Source organism: Mustelus asterias, chromosome 12 (assembly GCF_964213995.1).
Source record: "Mustelus asterias chromosome 12, sMusAst1.hap1.1, whole genome shotgun sequence".
In the NCBI taxonomy this organism is placed as follows: Eukaryota; Metazoa; Chordata; class Chondrichthyes; order Carcharhiniformes; family Triakidae; genus Mustelus; species Mustelus asterias.
The window spans coordinates 90,275,288-90,298,637 of record NC_135812.1 but is presented as its reverse complement, the minus strand read 5'-3'; the positions used below and the strand labels follow the sequence as shown (position 1 = coordinate 90,298,637).

The following is a 23,350-nucleotide window of genomic DNA, read 5'->3' as shown; positions in this document are numbered from 1 at the left end:
TTCCCCGCCCTATCCCCATAACCCCACACATTTGCCATGGCTAATCCACCTAACCTACACATCTTTGAACACTAAGGGGCAATTTAGCATGGCCAATCCACCTAACCCGTAGATCTTTGGACTGTGGGAGGAAACCGGGGCACCTGGAGGAAACCCACGCAGACCATCGTCAAAGAAAAGACCATCGTCCTACTGGTTTGGTTTTGAGTTGATGGACTGAATTTTCTTGCAGATGGACAGGCTCTCTGTCTGTGTGGAAATGCCGGCAGAGGCCCGAATCCAAAACTCCCAGCCCTGAACAAGATCTCCGCCATTGTCTCGGGCAGATTCGAAATTGCACATCATGGGAGACCAGCTAACCTTTGGGAGAGGTAACGAATCCTTTGGGAGAGGCTAAGTGCCCTCTGGTATTGTTAGAAGTAGACATCAGTGTGCATAAAAAGTGCCTAAACTCATTGAAATTGTCAAAGCTGTCAAAGAACTGTCAAACCATCAAAGAAGTGGGCAGCATGATGGCACAGTGGTTATCACTGCTGCCTCACAGTGCCAGGGACCCGGGTTCAATTCCAGCCTTGGGTGACTGTTGAGCTTGTGCATTTTCCCAGTGTCTATGTAGTTTTACTCCTGGTGTTCTGGTTTCCTCCCATAGTCCAAATATGTGCAGGTGAGGTGGAATGGCCATGGTAAATTGCTCCTTAGTGTCCCGCGATGTGTAGGTTCGAATAATTAGCCATGATAAATGTGTAGGGTTACGGGGATAGGGCAGAGGAGAGGGGCTGGGTAAAATGTTTTGTCAGAGAGCCAGTACAGACTCGATGGACCAAATGGCCTCTTTCTATACTGTAGGGATTCTAACTGTCAAAATCCATTGGAAATGTCAAAGCTAAGTGTAGAGTTCAAGAAAATCAGTGCTGGCTATTTCACTCTTCAGTTTTAATCATTTTGAGAGTTATCATTATAGGATTTGTGCTGTGTGACAGATCTTATGACCTAACATTCTCACAGTGGGTCATCTGTTAATTGAGCAATTTGATTGATAGCTCCAAGGGGTTATAGGAAAGACATGTTTGTTCTTATAAGAGATTAAGTACTTAAATTAAATGATTATTTTTACAAGAGATTAGTCAAAGGAATTTGAATGTGCTAAATGTTTTTTTTCTAAATCAATGAGTGTTTTTCTTTAAATAGTGATATAATCATCAAACACACAACTTTATTTAGGTCAGCATGTCCCCTGATGTTTGCTCAGTGTGGATACCAGGTGGGTTGGAGAGGGTAAGGGCAAAGGGTAGTGAGTGGGGTCATGGGTTGGCATGAATTGGCATAGAATCTATAAAGGGCCATGGGTGAAATGGGGGTGTGGGAGTCCATGGGGTGTAATGAATGTGTGGGGTGTGAGATGTATGGGTCGGTACACAGAGGTAGGCCTTCTGCTCAGTCCGTCTCTGCACCTGCCCAGTCCCCTGCAATGTGAAAATCCCAACCACATGCCTGTTTTCCCAGGTTGGGTTTGAGGTGCTGGGAAATGTCCTGACTCTATGCACCTGAACCAGGTGAAAATCCTTGTCTAAGTTTTGCTGATTTTACATATCATGTCAGGCCACTATATTGTTCTGCTGTCCTTTGAGTTAATGCGTTCAAAGTAATACTCACTGATAATTTAACAGTATAACTATTTACTAAAATTGGCGACACAGGCATTTACACATTTTGTTTTTAACACAATTTTTAACTTGTGTTCCCTTCTTGTGTATGAGAAAAATCTCAGAAGCCGTAACAAGCCTGGGCGAGAAGTCAGTCAGCTGGCTGCTTCAATAACTCCGGATGGGATTTCCTCTTGCTGGGAGTTCAAGCGTTCCCAAGACAAAGGGAATCAAAAATGGTGTTTCTTCAAACCCATGCTGCTGGTTAGTCTTGTGGGGCTCAAGGTTGAACTCTCAGCTATCTCCAGTCCAGAGAAAGGTCTTTTTAGTTCATTTATTATTAGTCATAAGTGCACTGTAATGAAGTTACTGTGAAAATCCCCTAGTCGCCACACTCTGGCGCCTGTTCGGGTGCACTGAGGGTGAATTTAGCATCTTTGGGAGGAAACCGGAGCGCCCGGAGGAAACCCACGCAGACACGGGGAGAATGTGCAAACTCCACACAGACAGTGACCCAAGCCAGGAATTGAACCCGTGTCCCTGGCGGTGTGAGGCAGCAGAGCTAACCAATGTGCCACCCTTGCAGAGTAAATGATAATTTGGTGAGTTGAACTACTCTTCAGATGTACAGGTGATTCGATTTGACCACCCAGGAGCAAAGTATGAGACAAGGTTGATTAGCTAGCATGTGAAACACAGTGGAGTGAGTTTTAAGAGGTCCTGCTGGTGTTTCAGGAATTGGGTATGTGGCCTTGCAAACCTGATTTGTAGCACACCCGACTATTGTCCAATATCTTCAGAACTTGATAATGAGGTTGTGCTACCAGAATTCACATACTTCCTTACTATGTGGAAGTGAGGTTTGCATCACTCCATTAGTGTCTCACCCATAGAAACCCTCGTGTATTACTGTTGTTATGACCTTGGAATTCCAAGGTGTTTTATGAAGATAGCCTAGATCCTAAGTTTTTACATTTGATTTTGGCATTGGGGTGAGTACAAGATGTTTCACTCCAGGTATGATTCCTAGTCGCCACACTCCGGCACTTGCTTGAGTACAGAGGGAGAATTTAGCATGGCTAATGAATCTAATCAGCATGTCTTTCAGACTGTGGGAGGAAACTGGAGCACCTGGAGGAAGCCTACGCAAACGTGCAGACTCTGCACAGACAATGACCCAAGCTAGGAATCGAACCCGGGTCCCTGGCGCTGTGAAGCAGCAGTGCTAACCACTGTGTGCCACTGGGAAGGGTCTAGCAGATCAGGCATTCTGCAGTCCATATCCCGCCCCACCTCATCTGCTCTTCCACAGTTATCATCCATTAGTACTCCTTCCTTTTTGGTTGGGAGGGCTGCATGTTTCCATCGCTGCCGCCACGGCCACTCCTTCAACGGCCGTTAAACGCAGCAGGACCTGGAGAGATGGAAATGCTACTTTCCCTTGCTGGGTTGCCTTTTCAAACGGGCGCCCTTGGGAAACAGTGGCGGAAAATCAATTGACAGAGCTCACCTTGAAAGTAAGAGGTGGATTCTGCTGAGGGGCCTAACCCTCAGGCTTTAACTTAAAAACAAATCAAGAGTCAAATATCCTCAATTTGTTTCAATGCAATGTTTCAGTTGTCTGAAGAGGTTCTTCGAGTTTGCTTCAGAAAGCAAATGTTGCCGTATGGATCTTATGAGAATATAAACATAACTTGTGGTAGATTTGTTTCTGGCCCTTTCTATTTTTATTCTGAAAATGTTTTCTTGCTCTAGCTGGGAATAATTAAAAGAACATAATTTGAGCCTTACAAAGAAGATTGTTTCTTTTTAAAAAAAGTACAGGCTTCATTTGTTTTACTCTTTAGCCAGTGGAAGTGTTTTATGGCGGTCAATACTTGGCTGAGGTTTGAAGCAGTTGAGATCTCTTTTTCTCCTCTGTTACCAGTTTGCAATAAAGCCCACAGAACTCACAGAGGGATATTGTGTATTTAGGGCTGCAAGGTTATTGATACGAAAATGAGGTTTGAATGTGTTCAGTGAATGGGGGATGGGGGGGGGGCACAATCATTAGCACTGCCTCCTCACAGCACCCAGGTTCAATTCCGGCCTTGGGTCACTGTCTGTGTGGAGTCTGCACGTTCTCCCCGTGTCTGCGTGGGTTTTCTCGGGTGCTCCGGTTTCCTCCCACAGTCCAAAGATGTGTGGGTTAGGTGAATTGGCCATGCTAAATTGACCCTTAGTGTCAGGGGGATTAGCAGGGTGAATATGTGGGGATGGGGCCTGGGTGGGATTGTGGGTCAGTGCAGACTCGAAGGGCTGAATGGCCTCCTTCTGCATTGTAGGGATTCTATGAATTTAATAATTCAGCCCAAATCACTACAACGCTGGCTATCATTCTCTTCCCTGATTTTGAGACTCTGGCTAACTTGATGTGCGCTCGATTAGCAGAATATGGGAGCAGTGCTCCGCAGAACTTCCTGAAATTCAATGCCCTTGTTCTCATAGTCCTTCAGGGCTGTCTTAGCTTAACCATCAGACTGGACTTGCGTAACAAACTGAAAATCAAAACCAGATTTCCAGCTCCAGGCAGGAGGAAAGTAGCACTATGTTTGATCCGATTAGAAAAGACTGCCACATGTTTACAAGGTCACAAGATACTTACCGATGAAGAAGGTTAATTCAGTGATCTAGAACAATCTTGAACACAGGGAGAAAAGGGAGCTCTCAAGAAAGGTGAGCCGGGATAGTACAGGAATGTGGCCAAGTCAGTGGGGCATGTGTTAGAGGGTCTGAGGTGCAAGTTGAAATCGCTGTTTAATGAGGAATTGTTCAATGCAGCAACTAAAGAAGAACATCTTGGTGAGGAGGGTGATATGTGGCTTGGTAAATGACAAGGTATTAAAATGGAATGGTAGGGAATAAATAGCACATACTGATTTGGATGCAACCAGATTGCAAATATATATTACATCATGTTTTTTGAGCCAAGATGGTGCCAAAAATAGGATGAATAATTTCTCAAAGTAGATTTTAGTTTGAAAAGACCTAATAATTTGTATTATTTCTTAGAAACAAGAAATTACAAGTGGTTAAGCCAAATAATGATGTATTTCATGATAAATAACATTTATTAATGGAAATAACCTCACTCTTAAATTAATAAATTCTCATGTGTTATCCCAAAATGCCCAGGGAAGACTTACATAAGAGCTAGGAGCAGGAGTAGGCCACCTGGCCCCTCGAGCCTGCTCCGCTATTCAATAAGATCATGGCTGATCTTTTCGTGGACTCAGCTCCACTTACCCGCCCGCTCACCATAACTCTTAATTCCTTTACTGTTCAAAAATCTATCTATCCTTGCTTTAAAAATGTTCAATATGGTACCCTCAACTGCTTCACTTGGCAGGGAATTCCACAGATTCACAACCTTTTGGGTGAAGAAGTTCCTCCTCAACTCAGTCCTAAATCTCTCACTTATTTTGAGGCCATGCCCCCTAGTTCTAGTCTCACCTGCCAGTGGAAACAACTTCCCTGCTTCTATCTTATCTATTCCCTTCATAATCTTATATGTTTCTATAAGATCTCCCCTCATTCTTCTGAATTCCAATGAGTATAGCCCCAATCTACTCAGTCTCTCCTCATAAGCCAGCCCTCTCAATTCTGGAATCAACCTAGTGAATCTCCTCTGCACCCCCTCCAGTGCCAATATATCCTTTCTCAAGTAAGGAGACCAAAACTGTACACAGTACTCCAGGTGTGGCCTCACCAGCACCTTATACAGCTGCAACATAGCCTCCCTGTTTTTAAACTCCAAAATGGACTTAAATGGATCTTTAATGAAAAGGACGTTTCAGTAATTTTGTGTACATTTAAAATCCTCTGCCGAGAGTTCTCAACCACTGCTGAGTGCGTTGTGTTTAAGCTTGCACCATTGAATTCTTTCTTCATTAGCATAACATTACTTACTGTTTCCAGTAAGTATTCCAGACAGGATGATGTTGCTGTAGTTTTATTATGTAACTTTTCATAGATCTGAATTTTATATTCAGAGTACGCCTGAAGTTGGCAGAAGCGCGTGTGAAACCCAACAGAGATGGCATTGTTAACACGATATTACACTGGTTGGTCAACTAATGGCCATCCAGTGTGAAACGTGCTCTGTGAAAGGCTGAGTGCCACCGGGGAGGGCGGGAGGGGGGTGGGAAAAATGAACGTGCAGGCCGGCGCTTCCTACATACTCTCTCAGGGGGTCATCTGCTGCGGAACTGTCTCAGGGAGCTCAGATAGTTATTGTTTAAAAAAAATAATAAATATCAGTGGAGAAACTATGCCATGAATGTCTGGGCCGCACTATTGCACACAGATCTCAGTCCCCAGGCACACTTGTTAATTTTATTTGAGCCCTGACTTTCATCCCATCCTGGATCAAAGATAAATGCCGAAAACCTCCGACCTCGTCTGCAGCTGGGATTCTCCACTGCACTCATTGGAATTTTGGCTGACTGCCAAATTCTCCATGCTGGTTGGTGGGGGTGGGGTACGGATGAGATCGGAGAATCCCGCCCGGAGGCTGCCGGGCCAATCGGCTGACCTTAAAGACAGATGGGTGGGCCACAATGTAAAACCCCGTCAATTGCTGTTCAATTAATTTAAATTGGCTTCTTGATTGTCGGTGGGCACGATTCCGACTCGCTTCTATGCCCATTGACTGAAATATTGGTCGGAATTCTACTGCCCCGCCGCCCACGAGAATCGGAGTGGGCGAGGGGCGAACACTGGGAACATCCGTTGACCTCGGGCGGGATTTTACAGTTTCGGGATGAATGAGGCCATAAAATCCCACCTGTCATGCGAGGCCACGGTGACAGTGGGACATGAACTCGACACCTTCTCGCATGATTTTACACGCTTCTGCGTTGGGCACGTGCCCGTCCGAGCAACGTAAAGGTTTGCGCATAGAATTTTTACATTTAACTTTATTATTGTTTGGAAAGCTGGCAGTAGTTCAAAATGGAAGGTGAATATTTCATCAGGATGGCTGTTTTATAAATTATCACGTGGAGATGTCGGTGTTGGACTGGGGTAAACACAGTAAGGAGTCTAACAACACCAGGTTAACACCATCCACCAGGTACATGGTACATACTCTTGCAACTCGGCCAACATTGTCTACCTGATACACTGCAGGAAAGGATGTCCCAAGGCATGGTACATTGGGGAAACCATGCAGACGCTACGACAACGGATGAATGAACACCGCTCGACAATCACCAGGCAAGACTGTTCACTTCCTGTTGGGGAGCACTTCAGCGGTCACGGGCATTCAGCCACTGATATTCGGGTAAGCGTTCTCCAAGGCGGTCTTCACAACACACGACAGCGCAGAGTCGCTGAGCAGAGACTGATAACCAGGTTCCGCACACATGAGGACGGCCTCAACTGGGATCTTGGGTTCATGTCACACTATCTGTAACTCCCACAACTTGCCTGGACTTGCAAAGTCTCACTGGCTGTCCTGTCTGGAGACAACACACATCTCTTTAACCTGTGCTAATGCTCTCTCCACTCACATTGTCTGTACCTTCAAGACTTGATTAGCTGTAAAGACTTGCATTCCAATCATTATTCATTATTCTGTAAATTGAGTTCGTGTCTTTATATGCCCTATTTGCTGTTTATGAGCAGATCTCCCACTCACCTGATGAAGGAGCAGCGCTCCAAAAGCTAGTGGCGTTTGCTACCAAATAAACCTGTTGGACTTTAACCTGGTGTTGTTAGACTCCTTACATTATAAATTATCAACAGCTTTGTCTACATGTAGGAGAGTTAAACAATTGATTTATGGGATGGTTTGTATATCGCTAATATGTCGGTCACTTGTGCAAACAAGGAAACTTGCACATTGATCCAAATTTAAGGACGCCTTAAGCTCTCGCATGTTCCTTGAAGTTAAAATTTGAAGTTTATTTATTAGTGTCACAAGTAGGCTTACATTAACACTGCAGCGAAGTTATTGTGAAAATCTCCAAGTCACCACACTCTGGTGCCTGTTCGGGTACACTCAGGGAAAATTTAGCATGGCCAGTGCACCTAACTAGCATTTCTTTTGGACTGTGGGAGGAAACCGGAGCACCCGGAGGAAATCCACGCAGACACGGGGAGAACGTGCAGACTCCGCACAGACAGTGATCCAAGCCGGGAATCGAGCCTAGGTCCCTGGCGCTTTGAGGCAACAGTGGTAACCACTATGCCACTGTCATAAGTTATATTTGCAAAGGCAACAAATTGTGCCTGTCTGAGAAATTATCAACATTTTAAGAAAGGGGAAATTATTATCTTTATTGGTGAGTAAGCATTCATATCAGAAACCTTTAAGAAATAGAATTGCTGCCTGCTTTAGGCATTCTGAGGGAAGACATTTCTTCTTTGATAATTTTACCAAAACTAAGTCAATGTAGGTGCAAAATGGGAGCTCCAAGTAAGAGGCTGGGATTCTCCGATCTAGTCTGTTCCTGCCAGCGAGAACGGAGAACTTGCCGCTCAGCCGAAACTCAGTTTGTTGCAGCAGGGCCGGAGAATCCCAGCTGGGGGTGAGGACGGAGAATTCCGGCCTGTCTTACCTGAGGAATGTGATGAACCTGTTTGAGCAATGGAGCATTCAGATTATGCTGAACTTTGTTCAAGCGAGAAATATGAAAAGGGATAATGTATCTATTTGTGTTCACCTAATAAAAGTCCCTTACATAAATAAGTTCAGCAATAAGAGACTGTCTAAAATGTTATGATTCATGAGAGTGTTATACAAGTTGTCCATTTTGAAAGTGTGCTGGGCTTATGGCGATTTTAAATATTCTGACTGGCGACATTCTCATGGGGCATTGTGAGCTTCTCAGAGAAAGAAGCAGTCACTTTTGATGGGGGGGAAACATGAGAACAAGATGTTGGAGCAAGAAAACAAGCAAGAAATGAAAGGAATGTCGTGCATAAAATACTGTAACACTTGATGTAAACAAGCAAGGCTCCAAGTGCAAGGGAAAATGTTGGTCTGTTGCTGTTTTAGAAGTCCCTGGGGCATAGAAAGTGACGACAGTTGTTCGAATCCACGCCACATGAAACTGTTGTCTATTGTTGTGAAACTAATCTTTATTTTGCAGGTCAGTCATTTATTGCTGATGCACCATTTGTTACTAAGCCATTCTCTTTTCTTTAATTAGGCAAAATTGTTAACAATTCGGACATTGTTATTCACCCATTTATTTTTAAACAGGTTGATGTATTTGTTAAAATACTTGCCCATGTGTCAATCTTGGCCAGCTTACTTTAGCGAATGAATCTGTGATTGGCTAAAAAATGAACTCCTGAACTGAATTAAGATGGCAAACATTGACTCAGGAAAGAAGAGGAAGAATTTGTGCAGCTTCTTTTTCGTCAGATCTTGGATGATCCCACATGTATTGAGAAGGGAGAACGGTACACTTGCGCAAAAGGATGAATTACTGAAGAACTGCAGGCTGTGTCTCCCCAGCCCTGTTGAAAGTCAGTCTGCGGACACTTTTCAGGTTTAATAACATTTTTCCATTGGGTTAAGAAGACAACTTGGTGCCAAATCTAAACCACAAGATCTCAGTTGGCTCCTTCAAATCAGTGAAAGAAACAGCTTGGCTGAATTCCAACCCCCATTTGCAGATAAAAGATGAAATAATCACCCAGGCCTGAACCAATTACTCTTAATGTAGGCTCAGTTCCATCAAGCAGTCCATATTTGAGGACAGAGCCGGGAGCCTGATTGCACTCATCCTGTTTTCTTTTAACTTCACGTAAGTTTTACAAATTCGACCAGTTCCTCTAGAAAGTGCTCACTGTGTGAGTGAGGTGATTGATTTTAGATGTTGCCTGAAATATCATACCTGGGGGTTAAGTATTGTAGACATTGGCATTGAAACTACATCAGTGATTAATAATTAATGTCTACTGTGGAACCACCTGCCTTGGTGAGGGAATAACAGATTGGGCAATAAATCTGAATAATATAGAGCTACCAAGCGGTGACATTGCTGGGGGGGTGGGGGTTAAACGCAAAACTTGTTCAGTCATTACAATTCCAAAGTTGCATCAGCTTTATGACATGGAAACAGACATTTCACTCCGATAATAAATCAATCCCTTCAAACTTATTTTTTGAACCTCGGTGTAATATGTCACTTGGAAATGTCATTGATATATTTTATTTTCACTTTAGTTTCGTTTTTTGCTCTCTAACAAGCTCGCTAATATTTTATCTGTCAGATTACAAGTTGAACTGTTTGATAGGCTAGGCACATCAGTTCTATTTGCCCAGAGGATTAATACTATGTGTGGTTTTAAAATGCAGACATTTGCTTTGTATTAATCTTGTGTGTGAACTTTGCTAAGTTCGTTTGTGTACACTTGTATAGATGTGTCATGCCCCTGCTTATGTTACTACAGCTGGAGAAAATCCTCTGCCAATGAATAATGATCTTCTTGGCATACTGAAGCTACATTGCAACAAATTAACACGCGTTATTCAAATACATTTATGCATAATTGGACTGCATTTATTTTAGTGATAATCTTTCAAACATATGTCCCAGCTATTTGCACCTTACTTTTTAAAATTTATTTTCTCTCAACAGATTCTCCTCGTTTCAGACCCACATTCAAAATAGGTAGGCCTTGTATAGATACTGTTTGATTGTCTGTTTAAGAATAGTGGGTGGGAAGGTTTAAATTGTATTATCTGGATTCAAGCTCAAGTCCAGATAAGCAGATAGTGTAAATGATTTAGCACTAAGATTCAATGGTGTGATTTGTTTTTAATGTTATGCTGTCTGTGTTTGAAGTTTGGTTTTAGAACAATATGAGCTGTTTTATAGTTCCATCACACATCCAGCTGGTTTCAAATTGTACCTCTATAATTGGCAAATTGATGGTAGAAGTCTCCTATTAAGCAGCCCGTTGCTAACAGTGTCAATTACAGATGTCCAAAATTTCATAGAATCCCTCTAATGCAGAGGGAGGCCTTTCGGCCCATGGAGCCTGCACTGACAACGATCCCACCCAGGTCCTATCCCCATAACACCACATATTTACCCTAGCTAGTCCCCCTGACACTAAGGGGTAATTTAGCATGACCAATCAACCTAACCCGCACATCTTTGGACTATGGGAAGAAAACGAGCACCTGGTGGAAACCTACGCAAACACGGGGAGAATGTGCAGACCCCACACAGACAGTGACCCGACGCCAGAACTGAACCCGGGTCCCTGGCACTGTGAGGCAGCAGTGGTGAGCACTGTACCACCGTGCCACCCTGATCTTTAATACAGTGAATGGGTGATGGTGGCAAGGCACAAAAGCCAAATTACTAATTACTCTCGAGTTTTGAGGAAGAGAACAGAATAAAATGGGGAGGGAAACACATCTTTATACAGGGAAGAGTGTAGGAACAGAAAAAATGTGTGGGGACTAAATTCAATCAAGATAAAAATGAGTGCTGGGATCCTGGCAGTGATTAACCTGCATCACACCACAGGCAACTAACCAACTTCATGCTGCCTTCTTATTTCAATGGCTTCAGAATCCAGCCAACACTAACCACATTGTTAATTGGTTGGACACATTAACAGGGAACAATATGGCAGTGCAGGCTCCATGGGCCAAAAGGCCTCCTTCTGCCTTAGAGTGATTCTATGAACAATATGGCTAGCACCATTTAAAGCTAGTCTGCACCTCTTAAAGGGGAGGTGCGTTGTGACTGGAGAGGTGCTGCCAGTCTCACCTGGGACATAAAGCATGTGCTTCAAGCTTTTCAGACTGTGTACTGGGGAACTTACTGGAGGAGAAGGAAAGGAGAGAGATTCCCCGTAACCATAAGGGACCCTCCATTCTCCATATGGGGGTATTCTCCTTATCCAAGAGGGACTGTGGGTGGAGAGTCCTCTTCTGCATGTGGGATTTGGGGGATGTTCCCCTTATCCACCGCAGGGGGAGAGGGGGGAGGGGCAAGGTCCCAAAATTTGTGGGGTGGGACCATGTCTGTGTGGAGGGTTCCCGATGTCTGTGGGGAGGGCATATCCTGTGTGTGCGCGTGCGCGTGTGTGTGCGTGCGTGCGCGCGCGCGCATGGGGCATGTCCATGGGAGGGACAATGTCTGTTGGTTGGTGGGGAGGGGGGTTTAATTTATAGAATCATAGAATCCCTACAGTCCAGAAGGAGGCCATTTGGCCATCAAGCTTGCACCGACTACAATCCCACCCAGTAACCCGACGTATTTACCCTGCTAGTCCCCCTGACACTAAGGACAATTTTGCATGGCCAATCAACCTAACCCGCACATCTTTTGGGAGGAAACTGGAGCACCCGGAGGAAACCCACGCAGACACGAGGAAAACATGCAAACTCCAGAGGCGGCTGTAGCTCAAAGGGCGAATGGGATCAAAGGTTATGGGGAAAAAGCAGGATTAGGCTATTGAGTTGGATGATCAGCCATGATCGTGATGAATGGTGCAGCAGACGCAAAGGGACAAATGGCCTCCTCCCGCTCCTATCTTCTATGTTTCTCCACACAGACAGTGACCCGACGCCAGAATTGAACCCAGGTCCCTGGCGCTGTGAGGCACCAATGCTAATCACTGTGCCACCATGCCACTCAGTTTAACATTGAGATCGGCAGAATCTCGGCGTTGTTGGTGTTTTTAGGCCCCACCTCTCCAGCTGGCTGTGTGATCCTCACCAGCATCAGAGAGATGTTAACTTGGCGAGAAAAGGTCTCTGTGAAGCTGGTGAGCTTCTCACAGCTTTTCTCATCTGATCCAACACGCTGTGCAATTTTGGAAAGATTGTACCCAGTGAGTCCAGGGTATTGGTCCAGGGTCGTCGAGATTTGCAGCATGGAAACAGGCTCTTCGGCCCAACTTGTCCATGCCGCCCAGTTTCTACTACTGAGCTTGTCCCATTGCCCGCATTTGGCCCATATCCCTCTATACACATGTTGCCCATATAACTGCCTAAATGCTTTTTAAAAGACAAAATTGTACCCGCCTCTATTACTATCTCTGGCAGCTTGTTCCAGACACTCACCACCCTCTGTGTGAAAAGATTGCCCCCTCTGGACCCTTTTGTATCTCTCCCCTCTCACCTTAAACTTATGCCCTCTAGTTTTAGATTCCCCTACCTTTGGGAAGAGCTGTTGACTACCCACCCTATCAATGCCCCTCATTATTTTGTAGACCTCATAAGATCACCCCTAAGTCTCCTATGCTCTAGGGAAAAAAGTCCCAGTCTATCCAGCCTCTCCTTATAACTCAAACCATCAAGTCCCAGTAGCATCCTAGTTAATCTTTTCTGCACTCTTTCTGGTTTAATAATATCCTTTCTGTAATAGGGTGACCAGAACTGTACATAGTATTCCAAGTGTGGCCTTATCAATGTCTTGTACAACTTCAACAAGACGTCCCAACTCCTGTATTCAATGTTCTGACCAATGAAACTAAGCATGCCGAATGCCTTCTTCACCATTCTGTCCACCTGTGATTCCACTTTCAAGGAGCAATGAACCTGTTCTCCTCCATCTCTTTGTTCTGTAGCTCTCCCCAACGCCTGACCATTAACTGAGTAAGTCCTGCCCTGCTTCAATCTACCAAAATGCATCACCTCACATTTATCTAAATTAAACTCTATCTCCATGTATGTGGCCAAAGCAGCGGGCAGGAAATTCACAGGTGCCAGCTCGCTGGTGGATGAGATCACACACCAGGGCACAAAAGAATGTTGATGGGTATGTCCAGAGATGCTTGGGTGCATTGGGAAACCTGTCAGGAAGCCTGCGGTAAGTGTGAAGGAGTATGGTGGAGTCAAGCAGCAACTTGGCACAGTATTAGGTGCATTGGGATGCTAAATTCTCCCTCAGTGTACCCGAACAGGTGCTGGAGTGTGGCGACTAGGGGATTTTCACAGTAACTTCACTGCAATGTTAATGTAAGCCTACTTGCGACACTAATGAATAAATAAACTTTTCCAGTATAGAAATGCTGGTACGTCTCTCTCACTCACACACTCACACACACACTCACCCACACACACACTCACACACTCACACACACACTCACACACTCACACACACTCACCCACACACACACACACACACTGACAATGATGCAATGTTTGTTGGCTGATGTTACAGCTACTATTGCAGCACAAACACTAGTGAGCTGATGTGGAACTTAAACTGTGCCCTTCAAGATTAACTTTCTGACTTCTGATATTTATTCATGATCTGGAATCTAGATCTTGGTGTGCTGGGGACAATTTCAAAGTTGGCCAATGACATAAAAATTGGGAGCATTGTAAACTGTGAAGAGGACAGTGTAGAACTTCAGAAGGACATGGACAAATTGGTGGAGTGGGCAGATGGTTTGTAGATGAAGTTTAATGTGATGAAATGGTTCAGTCGGCAGTTAGGAAGGCAGATGCAATGTTAGCATTCATGTCGCAAGGGCAAGAATACAAGAGCAGGGATGTACTTCTGAGGCTGTATAAGGCTCTGGTCAGACCCCATTTGGAGTATTGTGAGCAGTTTTGGGCCCTGCATCTAAGGAAGGATGTGCTGGCCTTGGAAAGGGACCACAGGAGGCTCAGTATAATGATCTCTGGAATGAAGAGTTTATCTTATGAGGAGCGGTTGAGGGACCTGGGTCTGTATTTGTTGGAGTTTAGAAGGATGAGGGGGGATCTTATTGGAACTTACAGGATACTGCGAGACCTGAATAGAGTGGATGTGGAGAGAATGTTTCCACTAGTAGGAAAAACTAGAACCAGAGGGCACGACCTCAGACTAAAGGGACAATCCTTTAAAACAGAGATGAGGAGGAATTTCTTCAGCCAGAGAGTGGTGAATCTGTGGAACTCTTTGCCGCAGAAGGCTGTGGAGGCCAGGTCATTGAGTGTCTTTAAGACAGAGATAAATAGGTTCTTGATTAATAAGGGGATCAGGGGTTATGGGAGAAAAGGCAGGCGAATGGGGATGAGAAAAATATCAGCCATGATTGAATGGCAGAACAGATTCGATGGGGCGAGTGGCCTAATTCTGCTCCTATGTCTTATGGTTTTTAGTATGAGGTGATGCATTTTAGTAGGAAGAATATGGAGAGACAAGATAAAATAAGGGGTACAATTCTTAATTGTAGGAGCAGAGGGATCTGATGTATATATGCATAGATGATTGGAGGTGGCAGGACAGGTGGAGAAAGCAATTAACAAAGAATATAACATCCTGGACTTTATTAATAGGGCATAGAGTACAAGAGCAAGGAGGTTATGCTGAACTTAAACAAGACACTAGTTAGACCTCAGCTGGAATATCGTGTACAGTTCTGGGCGCCGCACTATAAGAAGAATGCGAACGCATTGGCGAGAGTGCAGATGAGGTTTACAAGAATGGTTCCAGGGATGAGAAACTTCAGCTATGAGGATAGATTGGAGAGGTTGGGATTGTTCTCCTTGGAGAGAAGGCGGCTAAGGTGGGAAAATGGAGTTGAGAAACATACCAACCATGATCAAATGGCAGAGCAGGCTTGATGGGCCGAATGGCCTAATTCTGTTCGTATGTCTTATGGTCATATGGTCTAAGAAAAAATTTGATAGGGATGTTCAAAATCATGAGGGGATTGGACACAGCAGAAGGGGAGAAATTGTTCCCGCTTGTAAAAGGATTGAGAACGAGAGGGCATGGATTTAAAGTGATTTGCAAAAAAAGCAAATGTGATGTGAGAAAAAGCTTTTTCACTCAATGAGTAGTTCAGGTCTGGAGTGCACTACCTGGAAGTGTGGTGGAGGCAGATTCAATCGAGGCATTCAAGAAAGCATTAGATGAATGTGTGGGGCTATAGGGAAAAGGCAGGGGAATGGCACTAAGTCATAATGCTCATTTGGAGAGCCAATGCTGACACGATGGGCTAAATGGCCACCTTCTGCATTGTAAGCATTCTGGGAAACTCAGACTGCCACCATTGCGGCTATTGATTAGAGTGTGTAAAGAGGCTTTCTGACGGTTAGAGCAGCAAGCTCCCCTCCAGCAGATCAGCAGGATTTCTGAGGTGCCACTCCAGGAAAGAGCAGTGACTCCATGGAGTAAGAATCTCCAGCCCTTTCTCAGGAAGAGAGCATTCACCCCCGAAAACCCCTGCTTGTATTCTTGCCAGCTAGCCAGCCTAGGTGGCTGTTACTCTTGCTGAGTTGGTGCAGTCCACAATTGGGCCTTCTAGGTCCAGAGCTGCTCAAGGGTTTACCAAGACCATTTGCAGTTTCCCTGCTGAATAGACAACCTTCCGTCATCCCAAGTTCCAGTCACTGGGGTAACACAGCATAGGATCACTAGGCCAGGCAAAGACAGATGGAAGACAGGCACTAAGGGAATGTACAAGTTGATATTTGAGTGTAATGTGGCATCAGTTGCTTTGTACATTTATTTGGAATGTTCAGTTTGTGATGGCTTTTATTTTTGTGTTGTGGCCAAGGGGACAGTGAAGGGAAGCAAGGTGTGGGGCTGTTGGTGAATTGGGGATTTGGGTCGTAGTTCCTGCATTCTGATGAGTTCTCCATGGACAGCCTGGACAGAAAGGGGATGTCTAAGATTCCTCCTCCTTCCACTTCCTCCTGCTCTTCACCCTCCTGCTTTAGCAGCTATTTTCCATTTGGCTGGTGGCATGGGCCATCTTCTCATGATGGCGAGGTGCGCAGTATGTGGCACAAAATTAACATCCGATCTGCCCACTCCTGCAGGGTTCCTCCAGAGCGATCGGGGCAGCCGCTGCACTGTTTCAGTACACCAATGGTTTCCTCTATCACATATCCGTGTGGCCAAATGGCTTTCATTAAGTGCATGCTTCCCACATGTGCATGGGTTGCATACCAGAATCATTAGTCATGCTGTTAGTGGGTAACCCATGTAACCATGTCGCCACCCTCTGGATTGTCAATGCTGGCTAAAATGTGACTGGCACAGCAGACTGGCACAGAATGAAGGCATCCTTGACTGCTGCCAGGATATCGTGCAATGAACCACAATATATGCTGCATATTGTCCTACACCAGCTGGATGCTAAAGGAGTGGAATTGTTTTCAGTTCTGGAGTTGGTATGCTCTGCCTATAATGTGCATGAATCAATGACCCCTACACCATGGAGACGTCTGCAGTCTTAGTAAAGCTTTGTGTTTGTTCGCCGCCTTCCCTCTGGCCAGGGATAATGCAGTTTAGTCAGCTCTCATTGAATTGGAAAGTTTTAGTGACCACCCTTACATTATAATAGATGGCAAACTGCCAGATGTTGCAAATATCGCCAGCCTGGAAGGAGGCATAAAAGTCCATCGTCTCAGTTCCCTTCATAGCCACTGACAAAGCAATCCTTGCTCTGCTCTGCAGGTGCAGTTATGGCTCCATCATGTGCAAATTTCAGTGAGGATGTATTTACTGTAGCACAGACATTTCACACATTGTTCCAGGGAGAACCATTGCCCCCTGAACAACCTGGCTGGATATGGCCTCCTGTTAAGAACCCATCCTTTCCCTCTCCCTCTTCTAGCAGCCTGTCCTGCTCTGTGTGATCTCTGCTCATTCTCCGAGTCATGTTATATTGCAAGGAGAATAGTGACTAGTGTACTCATGCCTGGAAGCAACAGTTTCTGCAGAAGCCTTGATGTTGCCAAACGTTCCTTCAGCATCTGCCACATCACTCCCTGTAGAATTTCTGCAATTTGAAACAACTATGAAAAGTACGAAACATTTGCAGAATTGAGACAACAGCCAAAGGAGGTCAACCAGCAACTAAGCTATAAATAGTTGGCGATCACTTTAAATAGCGTTGCTGGAAAGTCCTCCTTGTTGATGAAGGTATGCTTAGCTGTGCGAGGTTAAGACAAGGTGTTGGCTGGGCATTATGCTCCAAAACAGCATCACTGTTATCCAATGTTGATTGACAAAACAATCTCCCTGTTCTCTTTCAGTGGCCATTCATTTCCTTCCTTGAATGGCCTCACGAATATGGCATGGTTTTCCCCAAAAGTCTTGTGAATCTCCACCGACACCACTTTAGAGCTCTGTGGGCACTCACTGCTCCAAAAACAGATGCAATTGCTTCTAATTTGTCAACCCTCAGACTCCAGGGATGACCATGTTACAAGGTACCCAAAGGAGAAACTGTCAAAATAATCACTTGGGGAATGAATGACTTGGCATTGGAATATGCTGATATCTGGAGAATCTAATCTAAATTTTATGAACAATCTGAGGAGAGATAAGAAAAACGCAACCAAATCTCCCCTTCTCCGAGATTTTGTGACTTGAGCTGTGAGCATGAGCGATTCGTCTCAGCTGGAATCAAACTGGGCAGAATTCCATCCACCCAGCAGCTAAATCTCTGACCCATTGCCAGTAAGTTAAAGCTTAACAAAAGTCCTTAAGTATTACTTAACAATGCCAAAGGGCTTGCGCAACATTTCTAAGCAACTTGTGATGTCACTCTTGGCTTCAGTGAAACTGACTTGGATTAGCTGCAAGTATTCACTAGCTGGACAACCTATCCAACTTATTTACTCCGGAATAATATTGGAAACAACGGATGAGGAGTATTTTTGTCCTTTTTCTGATCTTGATCTAACAAGACGACTGATCCCAACCAGCGACTGGTTTATCTCCTGAAATGAAAGAGTTGGCAATTCCACCACCAGGACTTCTTACCCACCCTCCTGGTCTGGAATTGGAGTCACATATAGGACAGATCAGGTAGTGTTGGCAGATTTGTAATAAATCTACAAAGGCAGAAGTCTCTTCACCAAAATCCTTTATTTACAACTCTGACAATAGAACACAGAGGGCTTTCAGTTAATAGCCTACAACCGGAGGTGCCAGAGGAACTGACACTCCAGGTTAAGTATAAAGCAAAGGCTCCTTGATTGGCCCATCAATTGGCTCCTTAATCAGAGAGTTCATATTCCAATAGGCCAACCTCAACGATTGAAGTCATTACAAGATTCCAGTCCTGAAAGGCCATTGCTGAAGACACAATCTGGCAGTTTTTACATAATCACTTTCTGTGGCCAATCTGAAAGCTTCCAGATGTATTGAAGCCAATTTCATAACTTGCTATGGTGGGATCATGAACCCATGACGTCCTGAGTTGTTCATTCAGCACCATAAGCATCATACATTTGACTGGAAAGTCTTTTTAAAGCATTTTTTGCAGCCAAAAATCTCTGCAGGTAACCATGCAACTTATTCCGAGTAGAGATAGTTGAGCTGGTATTAGCTGATGAGAAACTCGGCGAAATCTACAGAACAGGCAAACAGGAACAATCACTCAATCGGTGCCTCCATTTTCGTACAGCCATGCTGCAGAATTGCAAGCAATACAAGACTTGGGGAGATGATGGTGTAGTGGTAATGTCGCTGGACTAGTGACCCAGGCCAGGGGTCTGGGGATTTGGGTTCAAATCCCACCATGGCAGCTGGTGAGATTTGAATTAAATTAAGAAATTTGGAATATAATGCTAACCTCAGTAATAGTGACCATAACTATCATTGATTGTTGTAAAAATCCATCTGCTTCACTCATGTCCATCAGGGAAGGCAATCTGCCATTCTGGCCTACATGTGACTCCAAACCCACAGCAATCTGGTTGACTCTTAACTGCTGCTTTAAATAGCATAGCAAACAGTGCAACTCACAGGCAGTTGGCAATGGACAACAAATGCTGGCCATTGCCAGTGATGCCCACATCCCGCAAAAGAATAAAAATATATATCACTGGCAATATTACATTTTTAAACAAGCTTAAATGTATGTCACCTTTGTCTACCCATTAATGTGAAGTTTTGTTAAACTATAAAATAAATCATGTTAATACAATTGAAATAGTTTTCCATGCACTCCTGAGTTGTGCATTGGTTTGGAAATGTGCCATTGAAAGTAAACAGTTACAATTTTTTAAATAGTACCCTGCAATGGAAAAATTATGAGGCCCACTAGGGAGTTACTGATATAAGAGATCGTGCAAATAGAATCGTCAGATGATCTTAAGTTGTTTGTAAATATGTTGCTGAGGAGGACTGACTTTAGTCCCTGCAGTTTCGAGGATGTTCAGAAGCAGCAGAAGAGTTCTGTGGATTGACAAAATAAGATGCTTCTAAAGAATTTGTGTCTGCTCCCACCTCGGTTGTTGACAAATGCCGCAAGCCTTATCTTTGAGCCACAATATAACAACATGCTTTCCAGCCAGTTATTCCTCCTGTTGGCCCTGTGTTTTCCCCTGTTTATTTCCAGGTTGCATGATTGAGTCCAGGCATTGTCTTTCCGTCATGCTCCAGTCATTATGAGAATGGGACAGCTTGGTCTGTTCCTGTCTCTTATTTTCATACTTTTGTGTGTGTTTCCTTGTCAAAGGTGATGAAGACTTGCTCAATTGAATTTTAGAGTCGTAGAGGTTTACAACATGGAAACAGGCCCTTCGACCCAACTTCTCCATGCTGCCCAGTTACTGATTATCATTTAATAGCCATGTTCATCTCATGGACAGAACTGAGCAAGGCAAGTTGACTTCCGGAATATAAATTACTTGTTCTTTGGATGCCATGAAGAAACCCAATATTATGACTTTTGTCTAAAACCAATGGATGGTATACAAACATGAGGACAGCCCAATTACTTGACTTGTCATTTCAGTGAACATTATTCACAGCTATCTAAAAATCAAAAGTGTTCAAAACTGCTTGAGTTGCTATGATCTTTAAATACATCTTCTTGTGTGGACTTTGTTGGGTACAAATGTGCAAATTGCAGCCTCATTCTTATCCTTTTTACCTTATTATCATCCCTTCTTCTTCACCACATCCACTCCCTCCATCACCGACGCTCAGCAGCAGCAGTGTGTACTACCTACAAGATGCACTGCAGCAATTCACCAAAGATCCTTAGACAGCACCTTCCAAACCCATAAACACTACCATCTAGAAGGACAAGGGCAGCAGATACATGGCAACACCACAACTTGCAAGTTCTCCTCCAAGCCACTCACTTTCCTGACTTGGAAATATATTGCCGTTCCTTCGCAATCACTGGGTCAAAATCTTGGAATTCCCTCCCTAACGGCATTGTGGGTCAACCCACAACATGCGGACTGCAGCAATTCAAGAAGGCAACTCACCACCACCTTCGCAGGGGTAACTAGGGATGGGCAATAAATGCTGGCCAGCCAGCGACGCCCATGTCCCGCGAATGAATAAAAAGAAACTTCCTCATTGTGTCCATTGAAGAATCTGGAAATTCTTAACAAATTCATCAGTGAACAGTACAAAAACTACCAATTCTAGGAGAATGGCTGGGCACCAAGTGCGAAAATGTACTTTTTTTAACATTGTAGTGCCTCTTCAATTCTTTATGGCTTTAGGCAAAGCTATGTTCTCTGTAAACGTTTCAATGGATCATTATCTGCTGGTGGCTTTGTTGTTTGGTTCAGTCGACTGACAATGGTCAACTTGATTTTGAACACGCATGTGGCAGTTCAAGAATTTCACAAGCTGTTGCACCTAGGAATCTAATTTTAAAAATGTACATAATTTACTCTTGTACTCTGACATAATAATCCAAAGAAACAGCTTCACAGCCTTCTGAAACTGCTCTTTCTTCAGTCATTCTTCAGTCATTCAACAGTGCACCAGTCTCTTATAATGTTTGTGTTTGCATTCTTTAGAATCAAAAACAGCGTGTACAAAATCCAAGTCAAAGTAAGATTAGTTTGCTTTGATTCACACTCACCTCCACATTATTAAAATGCTCTGGGGTTCTTTTCATTTTATAGCTGACTGTTTGTTGTGCTTATTCCTCTCTCTGCCCAGTCTTGTTCAATCTTTTCTTGAGCTAGGCCCATGTCTCCTGCTCAAACTTGCTTAGCCCTTTCAGTGGAAACTGCTCCCCTTGCTTGATCCTGCTCAATATTGCCACAAGCAGCACCTCTGAAGAAAGAGTGGGAAGCAACTCAAACTCGATAAAGAGGGAAACATTACTGACAGAAAAGGTGATGGCGGGAGGAATGGAATGAGTGTGATTCAGGGAGAGAGAAAAAGGGCAAAAGAGTTTATGTGGCGAAGGAACAAGACAAGGGCAGAAAATAAAAGCAACAAAAACAACTAACAGATCACCTCAAAAGATATTCTAAAAGAAATTTGATTCAGAGAAATGTAACTGAGAAGAAAATCAAATACCACGATTTCAGACAAAGGTAAAGAGCAATGAACAGCAAATACATTTGACTTACTTACTTCTTTATAGATGCCATTTGTTTCCAACTATTGATATACATAGAAACATACATAGACAATAGAAGCAGAAATAGGCCATTCGGTCCTTTGGGCCTGCTCTGCCATTCACTATGATCATGGCTGTTCATCACATTCCCTGATTCCACCTTCCCTCCAGATCCCTTGATCCCTTTAGCCCCAGTAGGAATATTGATGCCAAGCAAAGAAATTTAGAAATGTCCTCTTTATCTTTCTAGATAACGTTACTTATTTGTCTAATGACATGAGGTAGCCAGGGAAAAGCCAAGAAAGGACAGGAAGAGCATCCTATCATTCTACCTTCACTTTTTAAGCAATGCTCAGTGAAGTCTTGGCTTGTCTTGGTGCCTACTGAATATTAAAGCACCCCTGATATCTTTATGGTCAGCTGAGAGTCTCAAACACACAAGAACCATCACTTTTCTGGAGAGTCACAAAAACAGACAAAGTAGTGATTCACAAAACCAAGCTCCTGTTTGCTTATTATGGATTACGCACTCTTTATCTCTAGGGACGCAATCCAATTGCCTGCCTCAAGAATTTAGATGCATGTTTCCGGGAACCAAGGTTTCGACAGCATCTTTCAAACCCATTGCTTTCTACCACGTAGAAGAGCAAGGGCAGCAGGCACACCATGATCTGCAAGTCCCCCTGAATTGGAAATATATCACTATTTCTTCACCATCATTGCATCAAAATCCCGTGACCTCGTACCTAACAGCACTGTGGGAGTACATTCACTAATGGACTGAAGTTGTTCAAGATGGCAGTTCGTTACGATCCTCCCATTGACAATTCAAGATGGGCAATGTGTGCAGACCTTGTCATTGCAGCAAATCCCATGATTGAATAATAATACAAAAGTCTTGAAACCTAAGATATTTTATTTCGTTTTTATTTTAGTTGTTTATTAGTGTCACAAGTAGGCTTACATTAACACTGCAGTTAAGTTACTGTGAAAATCCCCAAGTCGCCACATTCCGGTGCCTGTTTGGGTACACTGAGGGAGAATTCAGCATGGCCAATGCACTTAACGCGCATGCCTTTCAGACTGTGGAAGGAAACTGGAGCACCCTGAGGAAACCCACGCAGACACTGGGAGAATGTGCAGATTCCACGCAGACGGTGACTCAAGCCAGGAATCGGAATTGCGGTCACTGGCGCCGTGAGTCAGCAGTGCTAACCACTGTGCCACCGTGCTGCCCCATATGTGAGCACTGTTTCAAAGGGTTGGGCGATGCCCTCTGTTGCCCTCTGCAGATGATTATTTGAAATAGAAAATTTTGCATGGTTACAGGGAGAAGGCAGGAAAATGGCACTAAGTCATAATGCTCATCTGGAGAGTCGGTGCTGACATGATGGGCTGGATGGCCGCCT

At 44.1% G+C, this 23,350-nt stretch overlaps 1 protein-coding gene across 4 annotated transcripts in view; it reads left to right on the top strand.

The window, feature by feature from the left end:
- The window catches only part of LOC144501688 (platelet-derived growth factor subunit A-like), a 75,566-nt gene that overhangs the window by 29,733 nt on the left and 22,483 nt on the right, over window positions 1-23,350 (top strand). For all 4 annotated transcript variants that reach the window (XM_078225622.1, XM_078225620.1, XM_078225619.1 and 1 more), the window contains one exon: window positions 10,280-10,312. In XM_078225622.1, coding sequence (XP_078081748.1) covers window positions 10,280-10,312 — 33 coding nt within the window. The remainder of the gene's footprint in view (window positions 1-10,279; window positions 10,313-23,350) is intronic.